Source organism: Manduca sexta, chromosome 16 (assembly GCF_014839805.1).
Source record: "Manduca sexta isolate Smith_Timp_Sample1 chromosome 16, JHU_Msex_v1.0, whole genome shotgun sequence".
Taxonomy (NCBI): domain Eukaryota; kingdom Metazoa; phylum Arthropoda; class Insecta; order Lepidoptera; family Sphingidae; genus Manduca; species Manduca sexta.
The window spans coordinates 3,755,593-3,770,483 of record NC_051130.1 but is presented as its reverse complement, the minus strand read 5'-3'; the positions used below and the strand labels follow the sequence as shown (position 1 = coordinate 3,770,483).

The 14,891-nt window shown below is 37.0% G+C and overlaps 1 protein-coding gene and 1 long non-coding RNA gene across 2 annotated transcripts; one reads left to right on the top strand and one right to left on the bottom strand.

Moving 5' to 3' along the window:
- Positions 1-158: 158 nt before the first annotated feature.
- On the top strand, positions 159-14,806 carry LOC115447362 (DNA replication licensing factor MCM4). Its single transcript, XM_030174389.2, has 17 exons — positions 159-393; positions 808-921; positions 1,649-1,812; positions 3,155-3,322; positions 3,585-3,683; positions 3,972-4,104; positions 6,997-7,239; positions 7,799-8,027; positions 9,693-9,887; positions 10,319-10,495; positions 10,862-10,949; positions 11,185-11,345; positions 11,940-12,063; positions 12,561-12,667; positions 13,373-13,507; positions 13,772-13,982; positions 14,677-14,806. Exons 1-17 carry the CDS (start codon positions 261-263, stop codon positions 14,770-14,772), a joined length of 2,577 nt encoding a protein of 858 aa, XP_030030249.2. The 5' UTR covers positions 159-260; the 3' UTR covers positions 14,773-14,806.
- LOC119189457 lies at positions 2,130-2,807 on the bottom strand. Its single transcript, XR_005112419.1, has 2 exons — positions 2,630-2,807; positions 2,130-2,428 (listed from the first exon to the last, which is right to left on the bottom strand). It is a non-coding gene; the product is annotated as an uncharacterized LOC119189457 (long non-coding RNA).
- Positions 14,807-14,891: the final 85 nt, after the last annotated feature.

The following is a 14,891-nucleotide window of genomic DNA, read 5'->3' as shown; positions in this document are numbered from 1 at the left end:
TATAACATAAAATAATACTATAAAAATCCACTAAAATGTTAAACATGCTTTCTATTAATTTATAAATAATAAACTTTAACAAGTTGTACTTACTTACAAATCGACTAACGCATAAAAAAATTTAATACCATAAATAAATTTTTGACAGAGAATGTCACAAAAAACGGTAATTTCGCGCCAAAACAAACATTGAATGAGTCCGTAACGTTATATCTGATGCGAACAATAAGTTGTGACTAAAAAATAATTGTGAAATAAACATGTCTACTCCATCTAAACGGCCGTCATCACGCGCATCATCCGATGCAGCAACTCCTTCTCGCAGAACACGATCATCACAACAACTTGTTGTACCGGAAACTCCACAGAGATCCACTGGTACACCATCAAAAGGTAAATTTAATGACAATAATATCTGCAAATACTTATATATTGAGGTAATAACTAATTAGTGCAATTCAGAAACTGCTACATTCTAAGACACTAAGCAATCATTTTACAGTTGATTCTAAAGTTTATAACCTAACAATTTTACTATGTATTTGATTGTAAACGCAACATAATATTTTGTAAAATTTGCAATAGGTGAAGTATAATCATTAAAAGTAATCAGATGATGTACTCACTTAATTTGTATCTTATTTATAATTTAAAGCATGTTACAGAGTATCTTATCCACCCTGCAAGAAATCCAATTTTTTGCTGGCAGCAATTTATACTATGCAGGATATTTAACCTGCATAGCTTCTCTATGCACTCATGTTTTTGTATAAATTTTATTTTTAGATTTATTTTTTTAACTTTTAGATGGCACTCCCGGCACTCCTCGGAGCACCCCAGGGACCTCACAAGGGCCTCCCCTCACTCCAGCTGAAGCACCCGGGACATCACCTGCTCGAGGCTTTGCATCAAGTCCCATAGGTAATATTAGTAACCAAATATGTATTTGAGGTAATCAGTGCTGTATCATTTATACTAAAGCTATACAGCTGAAGAGTGTGTTAGTTTGAACAAACCAATACCAGGGAAATACTAATTTATTCTGTTTTTTTTTTTCACATAGCTGGAGCCATGAGCCATAATATATATGTAATGCAAAAGCGATTATAACAATACTGAATGGACCACCTAATCTAGTTGCCATATCTGGTATTCATTATAAGCATAACTATTTTTGCTATATATTAAAATAAACATTACATAATATTATTATTATTATTTTGTTATCAGGCAAACAGTTTATTTAACTGATATGCCTGTATCATGTAATTATCAATTCCAGTTTCACTTCCCAGCAAAATATTCTTCAAGTTTGTTTTTAAACCTGTTCACATTTTCTGCTGCAACCACATCCTATAGGAGGTTGTTCCACGCTCTTACTACTCTGTTCGTTAAGAAATGCATATGTGGTTTGTTATTGGACAAGGTGGACAATAGTTTTTTGTTATGGCCCCTGAGACGAACATTGGTGTCTTGATTAAACAGGTTGTGCAACCCCTGGATGTCATAGTGCCCATTTAATATTTTATAAGTTTCAATGAGGTCACTATGGTGCCTGCGATCCTTTAGGGAATGTGTATGATGAATGGTTTCCAAACAAAGGAAGGTGAGCCACAGAATGCCTCTTAACAAGGAATATTTATCACAGGTACAGACATAGACATGAGTTCCCCACTCAACTATGGCACACCCAGCTCCTTGAGTACTCCACGTTCCCTTATGAGGGGAGCCATGACGCCAGCCAGACAGAGGGCTGATCTCAGAGGACACCAGCTTGGGCCAGCCGTGCCAGCGCCCACACCTACTAGAAGGGTAAGAATTCATTACATACAGTTATTGTTAATAGCTCATCTTCCCTCTACTCCTGTCAACCTTCTTGGGGTACACCAATCAAAATCATTTTATTTCTTTAATTTAACCATTTCTCAGAATCTCAGGATAAGTGGACAAATTTGAATTAAGTTTAATGCAGATCATATTTTAATTTATTCTGTTGGGTTTATTTATATGATTGATGTATATTGATCAAAATTACTTACTAATTTTGGCAATGTTATTGATGTGTGTATAAAGTTTTTTATATTTATCATTGAGTTATTAATCAATTATGATAAAAATAAAATTGCACATTTAAAAAATTGCTAAACATTTTTTATTGTTCAGTATTTAAATGAATTTAAAAGACTATTCAGATAGCAAAGTCTATACAATATTACATTTTATTTTCCATTTTCACAAGAATATGTGAAACCAATATTAAAAGATTCAGTGGTATATGAATCCAATTGAAAAAACAATACAGTATTAGTATCAACAAACCAAGTTTCACATAGAATATCACATTTGTTGCATTTTGTCTTGTATTACTTATTTTTGGCAATGGATTGAAAGTCCTTCTAAAATCTTCAGTAGCTGATATGTCATCTTTCTGTAAAATATTTCAAAAAAGCATAGTTATAAAATATTCCAAAAAAAATGTAAGATTTTTGGAAATGACTGTTGAGCCAACGGTTCTCATAGTTTTAAAATAACATACTTCTTCATAATTTCTTGGAATCAAACTATGTTCTTTTAGGTCAACATTAGATCTCTTTTTCCTACCTCTATGTGTTAATTTATGATTACTTACCTTAATAAACTCAACCTTAAACACATTAGCCCTGCAAAGCGGGCAGACAATGAATTCAGGTTTATCGCTATCATCCCAGTACTGAAACAGGCATTTTTCACAAAATCGATGGTGGCACGTTAGCACCGCTGGGTCTAAAATTCGTGACAGACATATTCTACAACTGCTCAACACAGAGGACTTGGTACTTGCGAAACTCGTTTGCGATTGCAACTGGTGATCAGTCAACATGTTTTGTATGTATGTGCTGTTTAATTCAGAAATTTTTAAGTTTATTTTAACATGTTTATATTGGAGGTTTGATTAGTAATGTCATGTTGATTAAATTTGTGATGTTTGTTAAATAAGTTTATAATCCAAAAAGGATTTTCTCTTTATTTTGATTTTAAAAATACTCAGACTAAAATAGTGGACCGTTCAGAGTGAACCCTAAGAATGTTTGATAATATTTCTTTATAATAATTACAGCTAAATCTCAGCACACAAAGTTCGGCAAGTTAGTAAAACATCATATTTTTATTTCAGGCGGAAGACGGCGCAGCAGAGGTTGTCTCGAGCGAGCCGCAACTTGTAGTGTGGGGTACCGACGTCGCCATATCCGAGTGTAGGGATAAATTCATCAAATTCATACAAAGATTTGTTGAACCAACTGCAGTGAGCAACGAGCCTCTTTATGAACAGAAATTGGAAGAGGTAATTACTTCTCATATGTGTACTCTACAGAAATCTATGCATTGGGTAGATTTTATTAAGTTTAAAGTTAAAATTACTGCGTTTTCTATTTACCCTTATTCTAAGGGTAAGTTATTTACTCTACTATTTATCATTTACCACTATTTTCTATATACAAAACAATTCATATTGTATGTGTGTTGCATTGTTTGCTTTTCGATGCTCAGAGCCTTATGTTAGTATGTAAACGGCTAAAAAGGATGTTGTGAACAATAATTTCCAGATCCACATGCTTGAAGAACCATTCCTGGATGTAGACTGTGAACATATCAAAATATTCGACGCGAAACTACATCGGCAACTTATATGCTACCCACAAGAGGTAAGATTAGTGTAATTCAGCAATGCTTTTATAAAAACCAGTTTCAAATTTATGGGATGTTCCACAAAACCAGTAACAAATTTATTGGATGACCCTTCAAATCAATTTTAAATTTACAGGATAATCCAGAAATCCATTTTTGTTTGTTTTAAATACATTAATAATTATATTAACAGTAGTATGGTCAATTCTATTTATTTATATTTTAGTTATTTTATTGTTTTTTTGTTTAATTATACAGTAGTATTATTATTAAATTGCAAATATATATTATGCTAAATGTTACAGGTAGTGCCAGCCTTCGATGGTGCGGTAAACGAGCTGTTCTTCGAAAAGTATCCCGCAGCAGTGCTCGAACATCAGATACAAGTGCGCCCGTTCAACGCACCTCAACGACACATGCGGGACCTCAATCCAGAAGGTAAGAAATTAATGCTATTTACAAGTTGGTTATGTTTTTGACAGTAGCATAGCTTGCTATAGTGGGACCCTATATCTAAATTTGTTGCGAGCCTTTCAGGACAGTGCGAACTTTTGGGCGCCTGCGTAGTTTAATGTAGGTATGGGTCGAGAGGGGCCTCAACGATCGGGGTTCCGTATCACTGATGCGGCTGATACAGCGGTAGCTACCAGTGGCGAAGGGTGAAAATTTTCAAAAGGGAATCAGACGAAATATTTTTTTCTACAGTTAACATAGTATAATACGCTGTTCACAAAAAATTTAAATCAGTAAAATATATTATGATATTTTACTTATTAATTTCCTTCTAACATAAAAAATATGTCGAGTCTCTAAAGGACAATGCCCAAAACCAGGCTATCTTTGCGTCAGTCATGCGTCTTAACCAAATATCCACGAAAAATCATCATTTTAATTATTACATCATTTGTATTTATTTCAGTCATAAGCGAATGGGGGTTTATAAGATATGAAAAAAAAAATTGTTTAATTGTTGCAAATGAAACACCGGATAATGTACTGCCAATATGGCGAATTGATACCAATTCATAACAAATTCCCTTTTTAAATGGAATAAAAAAGTAAATGTATTGTTATAAAATAATATATTTTACTTAATAATTATGACCAAACTCCAAATAAATGGTAAAAAAAGAGGAAATATTAATTGTTCCCAAACTAAACAAAAAGCCACTTGTACTTGCATTGACAGAAATACAATAGTCAGCTAAAATATGTCTGGACTTTATTTTTAATTAATGAATATATGAGTACAGGTTTTTATTACACTGGCAACTGAAATTAATGACATTTTCACACTTCAGATTTGTTTAAATGTTAAATCATTAAAATATTTTAATATATTTTATCTTACTCAAGATCGGAGTGTTTTTCTTATGTATTTTAATGTTGAGTCGTAAAATCCTCTTTTAAAAAACAACGTGTATAGTGTGCGTTTCGAACTTTGAGACGGAAGGCTTTTATTAAGCAACACAATGTCGTCTAGAGCCTAGACCCAGGACAGTTAATCGAGACGGCATATCCCGGCGGTGTATTGACTGCACCTTTGCGGCGCCACAGCAACGACAAGTATATTCCTTGGACGAGCTGTCCAGTTTGTAAGTTATGTAGATTATTATTAACATACCCACAATGTGGGAAATATTTTGCCAAAGTTAAAGAAAACAGTTTAACAATAATAATAATCTGAACATGTTTACTCAACTTCTACATTATATTTTAGGTTTCAAGGCTGGAATGAGTTTATGCTGCCTGCTGGAGATCAGCTAATAGAGAGGTTCACAGATAACAACATGACATGACCCGACCAACGCTGCAAGAAGTCATTCACTCACTTCAGGAGTATATATAAACATGCTGCAGTTTTATCAAATTCTTGTTTTATTTTGGGATGCCAAGAATATATACCTCTATTAAAAGTATACATCTATATAAAAATATCCATCGGATTTCGTATTTCTGGTTTTATTTTTCTTTCCCTATGATAATTAACTATAAGCCTAATAAAGCTGTGAAGTGAGTTCCTGGGTTCGATTTCCAGGCCAAGCAACATTTTATCTCGGTATTTTTAACATGAGTTGCCTGGGATCGGAATCCTCCAAATAGGGTTGGCGTCAGGCATAAGGCCGGTCATAAAAACTAAGCTGTAACTATTCTACAATATGTGTTGACGCCATATTGGAGTGAGATAATTGTAGGTAGAAATAACGATTAGGTAATCCATGTAATAGAATAAGTCGTAAGTCAGATAAACATATACACAAAAGGTCAGGTAACATATGTATGCTCCGTGAAAAAGCTAATATTCCGCCATACTATGTTAGAAGTTTTATTGGAGTCGTCTTATCAGATATGTTAGTAACTATCAGTTTCTTATGAGGGCAATTGAAGCTAGGTGAAAAGACCGTCCACTAATCGCTTATAGCAATAACAAGTAGGTACTGCAATGTTGAACTTAATCAGGCACGTAGGTACTTTCTACCTTACATTAGGTATTGCAGTCCATACTTAACCTCAAAATAACCGCGCTATAAAAATTCTGATTACTCCGAACTCCCATCGAATATCCAATTGTTTTCAATTTGTATAAAAATTACGATATATTCTTTATAGTTTTGTGAAGGTTTTGTACAGACGCAAGCGTAGCCCAACTCTCATACAAAAATGGGCATTCTCCTTTACAAAATAACCATATATTTTGGACATAGGTACCTAAAAGAGTCCAACAAGAATGCATAACGCACACACACTAATTATACATTCTAAATTATTAAAAATATTTCGCGTCAATAGCTCAACATGAAGCCGCAAATTCTCGGGTTACCCTGAAGTACACAGACACGCACGCACGCATGTATTTTTACGTCACTTCCAAAAATTAGACAAAGACAACGCGCTGCGTGTGAAAGAGACAACAATATCGCGAGGGAAGCTATGTGCGGCCGGGTTCACTTCGAACACTATAACGCGCGAGCACTGCGCGCGAGTTACGATTTAACGAATTGAACGACAGATATCATTGAAGTATTATTTTAATTTAATAAATATAAGATGACTTGTTTGAATATACTATTTTTATTCTAGTTATATTGTTATGTTTTTCTTTTATTATTTTTAATTAATTTACAAAAGGTAACCCGGTAGGAATCGGCTTGTATGGACGCTTCGCCACTGGTAGCTACGCCTCTGGTTTCTGGGTTATCTAAAATAGCTTTCGAAGCTTTGATAGTGACCCAACTAAATCTATTTAATCTATCTTATACAATGATCTAAACGCTAAAGTAACATTTCGAGGTAAGCTTCTATAATTTGAATATCGTTTGAATATGTCAGACATCGACCAGCTGGTGACGATATCGGGCATGGTGATCCGCACGTCGGGCATCGTGCCGGAGATGCGCGAGGCGTACTTCCGGTGCGCGGTGTGCGGCGCGGCGGCGGCGGCGGAGATCCAGCGCGGCCGCGTGCCCGAGCCCGCGCGCTGCGACCACTGCAACACCGCGCACTGCTTCCAGCTCGTGCACAACCGCTCGCACTTCAGCGACAAGCAGCTTGTCAAGTTGCAGGAGTCGCCAGGTAACCATATTCCCTTTTGTTCTGGTTTGTTATAATGAGTACATGCTACTTGATGGTGTGCAATGTTGTCCAAGGAGACAATGATTATTATCGTATTCTTTTGACAAATTTAGGAAAGAATTGTGGTCTTTATATTGTCATGATTAACCTTGATACAATATCTGTGAAATGGTTTACAGCAGCATTGATATTTGAAATTAAGCTAATCCTATAATAAACCAATTTATGATTAAAAATATAGGAATTCAAATTTTTGCTTTAATATCATAAATAATATATGAAAAAATTCCTTGAACTCTTATAAATGTATTTTATTTGAATTATCATATTACAAACATTACTCAGTAATTATGGTTGACGGTTTGTAATATTGAGACACTGGTGTTAATCTTCGCGACCCTAATAAATTGTCTGGGAGGGGCAGGCCGCACGGTGCTGTGCGCGCAGGTACTCGCTCCACTACGACCTGTCTCTAACTATGCGTCTATTACGTGTAGGAAAGCCGACCCTTTCCGGCACGTGGACGCAATCCATAATATATTACTATGTTCGCCTTCAGACGACATGCCGGCGGGCCGCACGCCGGCGACGGTGAGCGTGATGTCGCACGGCGCGCTGGTGGAGGCGGCGGGCGCGGGCGAGCGCGTGTGCGTGACGGGCGTGTTCCGCGCGGCGCCTGCGCCGGCCGCCCCGCGCCGCGCCACGCTGCGAGCGCTACATCAGACGCACATCGACGCGCTACACTACCAGAAGGTGCACTCCGACAGGCTGCTCGAGACCGAGGAGGGGTACCTATTCAATTACATTAAACTTTTATTCGAACCCATAAAATGTGAAACACTATTTAGATTCCCTCAATACTCTACCACCAGTTCAGAAACAGTTTTCACTAGAGAAGAATGGACAAGAAACTTTAGTATTGCTTTTTTCATCAGTTCAAAATATAAAACACAGTGCATAACACAAAAATATAATAATTACAATTAGTAAATTAATTTATTTACTTGCAATATTATTATTAATCGCTTTATTAAAACTACTCTCAATCTGTAAAAAATGTGCATGTTACATAAAAATTCAAATATGGATATAGATGTATCTTGTTATTTAAGTTATACAGGGTGTACTAGGATGTAGATATTATATTAAAATACCAATTTTTGACCCATTTCGCGACTTATAGAATTTGCTGTTCTATGTACCTATTCATACATTCTGTATATGTCCAATACAATATTAATTTCCAATCCAAATCTATACTATTATATAAAGCTGAAGAGTTTGTTTGTTTGTTTGAACGCGCTAATCTCAGGAACTACCAGTCCAAATTGAAAAATTCTTTTTGCGTTGGATAGCCCTTTGTTCGTGGAGAGCTATAGGCTATATATCATCACGCTATACCCAATAGGAGCGGAGCAGTAATGGCTAATCTCAGGAACTACCGGTCCAAACTGAAAAAATATTTTTGTGTTGGATAGTTCTTTGTTCGTGGAGTACTATGGGCTATATATCATCACGCTATGACCAATAGGAGCGGAGCAGTAATGGCTAATCTCAGGAACTATCAGATCGAACTGAAAAAAATATTTTTGTGTTGGATAGCACTTTGTTCCTGGAGTGCTATAGGCTATATATCATCACGCTATGACTAATAGGAGCGGAGCAGTAATGGCTAATCTCAGGAACTACCGTGTTTGAACTGAAAAAATCTTTTTGTGTTAGATAGCCCTTTGTTCCTGGAGTGCTACAGGCTATATATCATCACGCTATGACTAATCGGAGCGGAGCAGTAATGAAACATGTTGCAAAAACGGGGAAAAATTATTAGTTTTGAGAGCTTCCGTTGCGTGCGCTGCGTAAACGGTTAAAGTTATGCAACAATGATATATGACGGGATTGTCCCTCTTAAAAAGTTCTAAAAAATATATTATAAAACAAAGTCCCCCGCTGCATCTGTCTGCCTGAACGTGTTAAACTCAAAAACTACCCAACGTATTAAGATGAAATTTGGTATGGAGACAGTTTGAGACCCTGGGAAGAACATAGGCTCCCGGGAAACTACTACTTTTATAACGGAAAACTTTAGCCTGAAAAACTTTATAACGCGGGCGGAGCCGCGAGCAAAAGCTATATATCATAAAGTAGCTTTTGCCTTTGGTTCCGCCTGCGTGCAAAAGATTTTTCGGCTGAAGGTCTTCCTTTAATAAAAGTAGCCTATAGTTCTAAGGAGTAATATAGCTTCCTATTAGTGAAAAATAAATTGAATTGGTTCAGTAGTTCCTGTGATTAGAGCATTGAAACAATCAAACTCTTTAGCCTTATAATATGTATTAGTATAGATATTAAGTACATCAATCAATATGAACAAGAAATAGAACTTACATACAATTACCCATAATAAAAACAACAGCAAATGGCAAAGTTTTATTTACGCAATATTTTTTATTTTCTAGGAAAGAGCATCGCTTCCCTCCAGAGCGTGTGGAGATGTTCAAAGCTCTTGCATCGCAACCGGATTGTTATGAACGCCTCGCCCGGGCCATCGCACCGTCTGTTTACGAAAATTTGGACATTAAAAAGGGAATTTTACTCCAACTACTTGGTGGCACTAAGAAGAATTTCAATGCAGCTGGCAGAACACATTTCAGGTGAGATTTTGGCAATATTAAATCTTATTTATGTTCGGCGCACACACACATTTCCGTATTATTATTCTTTTAGAACATAAAAATAGTGGGATCCAGCAAATAGCATCTGTCGCACGACGTTGTACTATATTTTGCAAGGTGAATGTATTATAATTATACTAGACTGACATTTTCAATTAGCCAGATGTTGACCAGTCTTGAGATAAAATCATAATTAGGTAAATATGTATTTTTACTTCATTGTCGATAATACACTTCGTATGTATGTCGATCGTTGATGTTATGATCACATGACACACATACACACACATCACGCTATGCAGAGGCGCAACCAGGGCGCCCACTTTTCACCAAGTGTGTTCTGTCCCATAATCTGATCACATTACTAATAAAGTTATCAAGTATATCTTGTGCTTATGTACAAACGCCAGGTCCGAGATCAACATCCTCTTGTGCGGGGACCCGGGCACGAGCAAGTCTCAGCTGCTGCGCTGGGTGTACGGGCTGGTCCCGCGGGCGCAGTACACGTCGGGCCGCGGCTCCTCCGCCGTGGGGCTCACCGCCTACGTCACCAAGGACCCCGACACGAGGCAGCTCGTGTTGCAGACGTTAGTATATGTTCTTATTATAAATATATTAATATGTTTTTCATGCCTGTACTTTCATTGCAAAAAAAATATAATTGTGAATTTTAGTTTGATTTATATTTTTATTCAAGCACGGCAAACTGCAACTGATGGAAAGTGGAGTGGGGTTCAATAAAATGTCGACTGGCGAGAGATGATTACACCTCGTCAGTCAACACAATTTTGCCGGTCTGTTGGAACCACATATACACTATCTAGTCGTGCTGTAATGACTAGGATAACAGTCAACAATGTGATTTTAATATCATATTCACAAAATGTTTATCAAGTTTTTGAATATGTATAATAACAATGAAATTAATCGTTTCTTTTCTGTTCTATTTACAGCGGCGCCTTGGTATTGGCAGATAACGGTATATGCTGCATTGATGAGTTTGACAAAATGAATGATTCCACCCGCAGTGTGCTTCACGAGGTACTAAAGCTGTTTAAAATGCCCTTATTACGAAGTAAAAAAAAATTATACGAAACAAATTTAATTTATATTCAAATCAGAAATGCAATGAAAAAGAAACTATTAGGTTTACGGGTTTACGCGTTTCTCATTGCAATAATGCTATTTGCATTTACGGTTATTGTTGACCCTCTTATTTTGGGAAACCCTGTGCATTAATTATATTCTTCTAATTGCTTAACATTACATTTTCCAGGTAATGGAGCAACAAACTCTATCCATAGCAAAAGCGGGTATCATCTGCCAACTGAACGCGCGCACCTCCATACTCGCCGCAGCGAATCCCGCAGAATCTCAGTGGAATAAAAACAAAACTATTGTGGAAAATGTTCAGCTTCCGCACACACTTATGTCTAGGTGAGATTATTTAAAAGACTCTATTTTGTATGTAATTAGTGCTATTTTGCCAATAAGGCGGCAGTACTATATAGCATGTGAATTGACTTACTATTTTTCTTGTCTATAACTGCCTTTATTTTGGATAAGACTGATAATTAAATCTTAGATAATATTAGTCTATGGTCCAATGGCGCAGGATGAAATTTTGCAAAAGGGAACTCGACATAACTTATAAGTACTAATAATATGCATAAATGCGGTCTGGAAAGAGTTCTAATGACGATTAGATTTTACATAAATTACGAAAGGAAAGCTGGCAGGAATCGTATTATATGGACCCTTGGCCACTGTTATGGTCCATCCCCTCTACTCCATGTGAAATTTAGTTAGCCCATTCTGTTTTACTGTGCCTTATTCAGGTTGTTACAAAAAGTTAACACAATATTTAGATCATTCAAAAAAAATAATAACTTTTTTTCTGTCTACCTGAGTTTAACTAAATATTTTTTCTTATAACGCCATCTAAAATTCGATCTTTAGTTTTTTTCTTTATAGAAGCAAAACTTTGTACTAACAATACTTCACTCTATTCTATTTTGATATTTTTTGCAGGTTCGATCTGATATTCTTAGTGCTGGACCCACAAGATGAAGTGTTCGATAGACGATTGGCGTCGCATCTCGTGTCTCTCTACTATCAGGATCCCACCGAGGCCCAGGAAGAGGAGGATGTTGTGGTATATTGTTTTTTTACCAGCAATCCGTTTTTATAAGTTGTCTTACTTTAAGGCGCGAAGTCGAATAGAGCAGAATTTATAGGGCACCGCATGGCATTGTATTTATTTGTATGTGCGCCAATTGGGCTCGGCGCGTTCCATAGCTGTTATGCAGCGGGCGAATTACTCGAATCTATTTGATGTAACTTTGGAAGCGTACTCTACGCTAATTATGATGCATCCTACTGGATGTAATAAGAAAATATAGTTAAGTAATAAATGACTTGTGTCAAATACTCTTTTTACAGTATAAAACATTATATTCGCAATAATTACAGAATACATTTTTTTTTACTATATGCAAACAGAGCATAGAATAGTCCCAGAGTGACATAGCTTCTCTTTTACCATGCTGACTCCACAGCCGAATATTTCCGGAAATGCCCAATGTCATTGGCTAGGGTACATCCATAACAAAGATTTATATTTAGGTAACACTTGTTTATGGTTTATTTCAGGACATGAGTTTGATGCGCGACTACATCGCGTTCGCCAAGGAGAACGTGCAGCCCACGCTCAGCGAGACGGCACAACAGCGGCTCATCGACGCTTACGTTGACATGAGGTACCAATTATTTACAGCCTTTTTGAATAAACGATCCAAATCTCGATCTTCAATCCGATTCTGACAATGAACCAATCACATTAACTCATTGGTAAGAATGCCAAAAAGTCTTTGTTCTTGGTCCATTTTTGAATCAGAACGATAAAAGCGATTGGGGTCGTTTATGGAAAGTGGCGGTTAATAAGCAATAATTATGGATTCGCGACTTATTCGGTAATTGGTAGGATATTTGTGCCGACCTGTGGATTCTGGAAGTGTTTGATGTCACGATCCCGGAAATTGTAGCCGCCTTACTCATGTGTTTTGGTGATATAGCATTACTGCACCAAATACCTCGTCATTACTGCATGAGTCAGTCGAACTGGACATCAAGATTACAGTCGTAATTTGCCACTAAAAATGCTGATAAGAGATGCTGCGGTAGATGTGTACAAAGGATTATGGTGCAAAGGCTAATTTTGCTACATTTTTAGACAGTTGGCACTTATTTAACTTTCTCTTTTTCGCCGTGGCGTAGGTGCGAGTTCAGTGTACTTGAATAAACGGGCGAGAAACAAACACGTGGATATAAGTTATTATGCGGCGCACTGGTCGAATATTTTTGGGTAATATTCAGCTATAGGAGCCTGTAGAATGTTCGTTGTTCGGCGTATTATCGAAAATACTATTCATTGCAAGTCTATAATATCTTTGCTATTGTTTCAGGCGGGTCGGCAGCGGTCGAGGTCAGATATCTGCCTACCCCCGTCAGTTGGAGTCATTGATACGCCTTGCCGAGGCTCACGCGAAAACTCGACTCTCTTCTGTTGTTGAAGTCATCGATGTTGATGAAGCGGCCAGGTAAGTCCTGCTCAATTTTACTATAATTCTACTATAACATTTTTATGTATGGAATGTTCATTCAAATTCGCACTCAACAAAAAAAAATGCCTTAAATATTGAAATTACTTGTGTGTACGTGTATGATGTGTGTGGACGATGAATAATTATTACTTTAAAGGTTTTGCACTATTCCTAACAAGATTAACCAGTTTTGTGCTAAAAACCATATATTCTAATATTTTTCATGAGACCCCGACTCATGTAAGCTATCTAATATTCCAGACTCCACCGCGAAGCCCTGAAGCAGTCGGCGACAGACCCGGCGTCGGGTCGCATCGACGTGGCGATCCTCACGACGGGCATGGGGGCGGAGGCGCGCCGGCGCCGCGCCGAGCTCGCGGCCGCGCTGCGACAACTCATACAGCCCTACACCAAGCCGCACACCATCACGCACGCCAAGCTGCTGCAGGAGGTCAATGCTGCTTCGCAAATTGTAAGACACGGGTTTTTAGTCATGATTGAGCTGTTTTTTTTATAGTAGTTCGGCAAAGTGGTTTCTCTGCAGCTGATGTTAAGAGACGTGAAGCCTACAGAAAGTGCCGATCGACCAAAGATACAAGCCTCTCTGGGCGGTCGACACAGTTATACCGGCCTGCATAATTGCTTCTTTATAATCGTTTGTGTGTAGATCTATTCCTAATAATGATGTTTACTGCTTCTATCGAATTAGTAGTAGGAATGGAATAAGCAAATTAACGTTTATGTGACATAGTTACAGACGAGTTCTTCATTTTTAAGTTTACCATTGACAAGTAGTAACAGATACAAACAAAAAAAAAAACAATAAAAAAGTTTTTGACAGTGACATCTACAGATGAGTTATTTTGATTGGTTGATCCTTGACATGAACGTGTACGTAGGGGTTGGCAGTTTATCAGAATGGTTCCAACAGAAGCAACAGTCGAGAATTTAACACCACTGCATATATTTTACACCCTGTTCGACACACCGGCCTATGTGCATATAGATAACAAAATTATTCTTTTTACTGTATCAACTGGCCTTGTTATAAGCAATATATAATTGTAAATGCTATTCATAAAATAATTGCATTTAATTTAGTTTCTATCTACCTACTCCTTTCATTGAAAACTAAATGCTTTATGGTATACATGGTTTGCTTACAGACTGTATCTCGCGACCAACTGGACGAAGCCCTCCGTGATTTACAAGACGAAGGAAAAGTTGTTATCGTCAGCCATACTCATCTCCGCCTGTGTTAAGTTTACTAGTTTTAATTAAAATATTTTTACTATAGTTTCGCGTTTTATTTTCCCTTATTTTGTTATGTATAAGTAAATTGTTGGACATAATGAAATTTTAAAAAAACGCAAAACTTGTT

Excerpts from the sequence above, each read along its gene's own strand:
- LOC115447362 (XM_030174389.2), top strand. The coding sequence starts at position 261 with ATGTCTACTCCATCTAAACGGCCGTCATCACGCGCATCATCCGATGCA. Across the intron at positions 4,105-6,996 it reads GCGGGACCTCAATCCAGAAG|ACATCGACCAGCTGGTGACG; the intron begins GTAAGAAATTAA and ends TGAATATGTCAG. Across the intron at positions 13,983-14,676 it reads TCAATGCTGCTTCGCAAATT|ACTGTATCTCGCGACCAACT; the intron begins GTAAGACACGGG and ends GTTTGCTTACAG.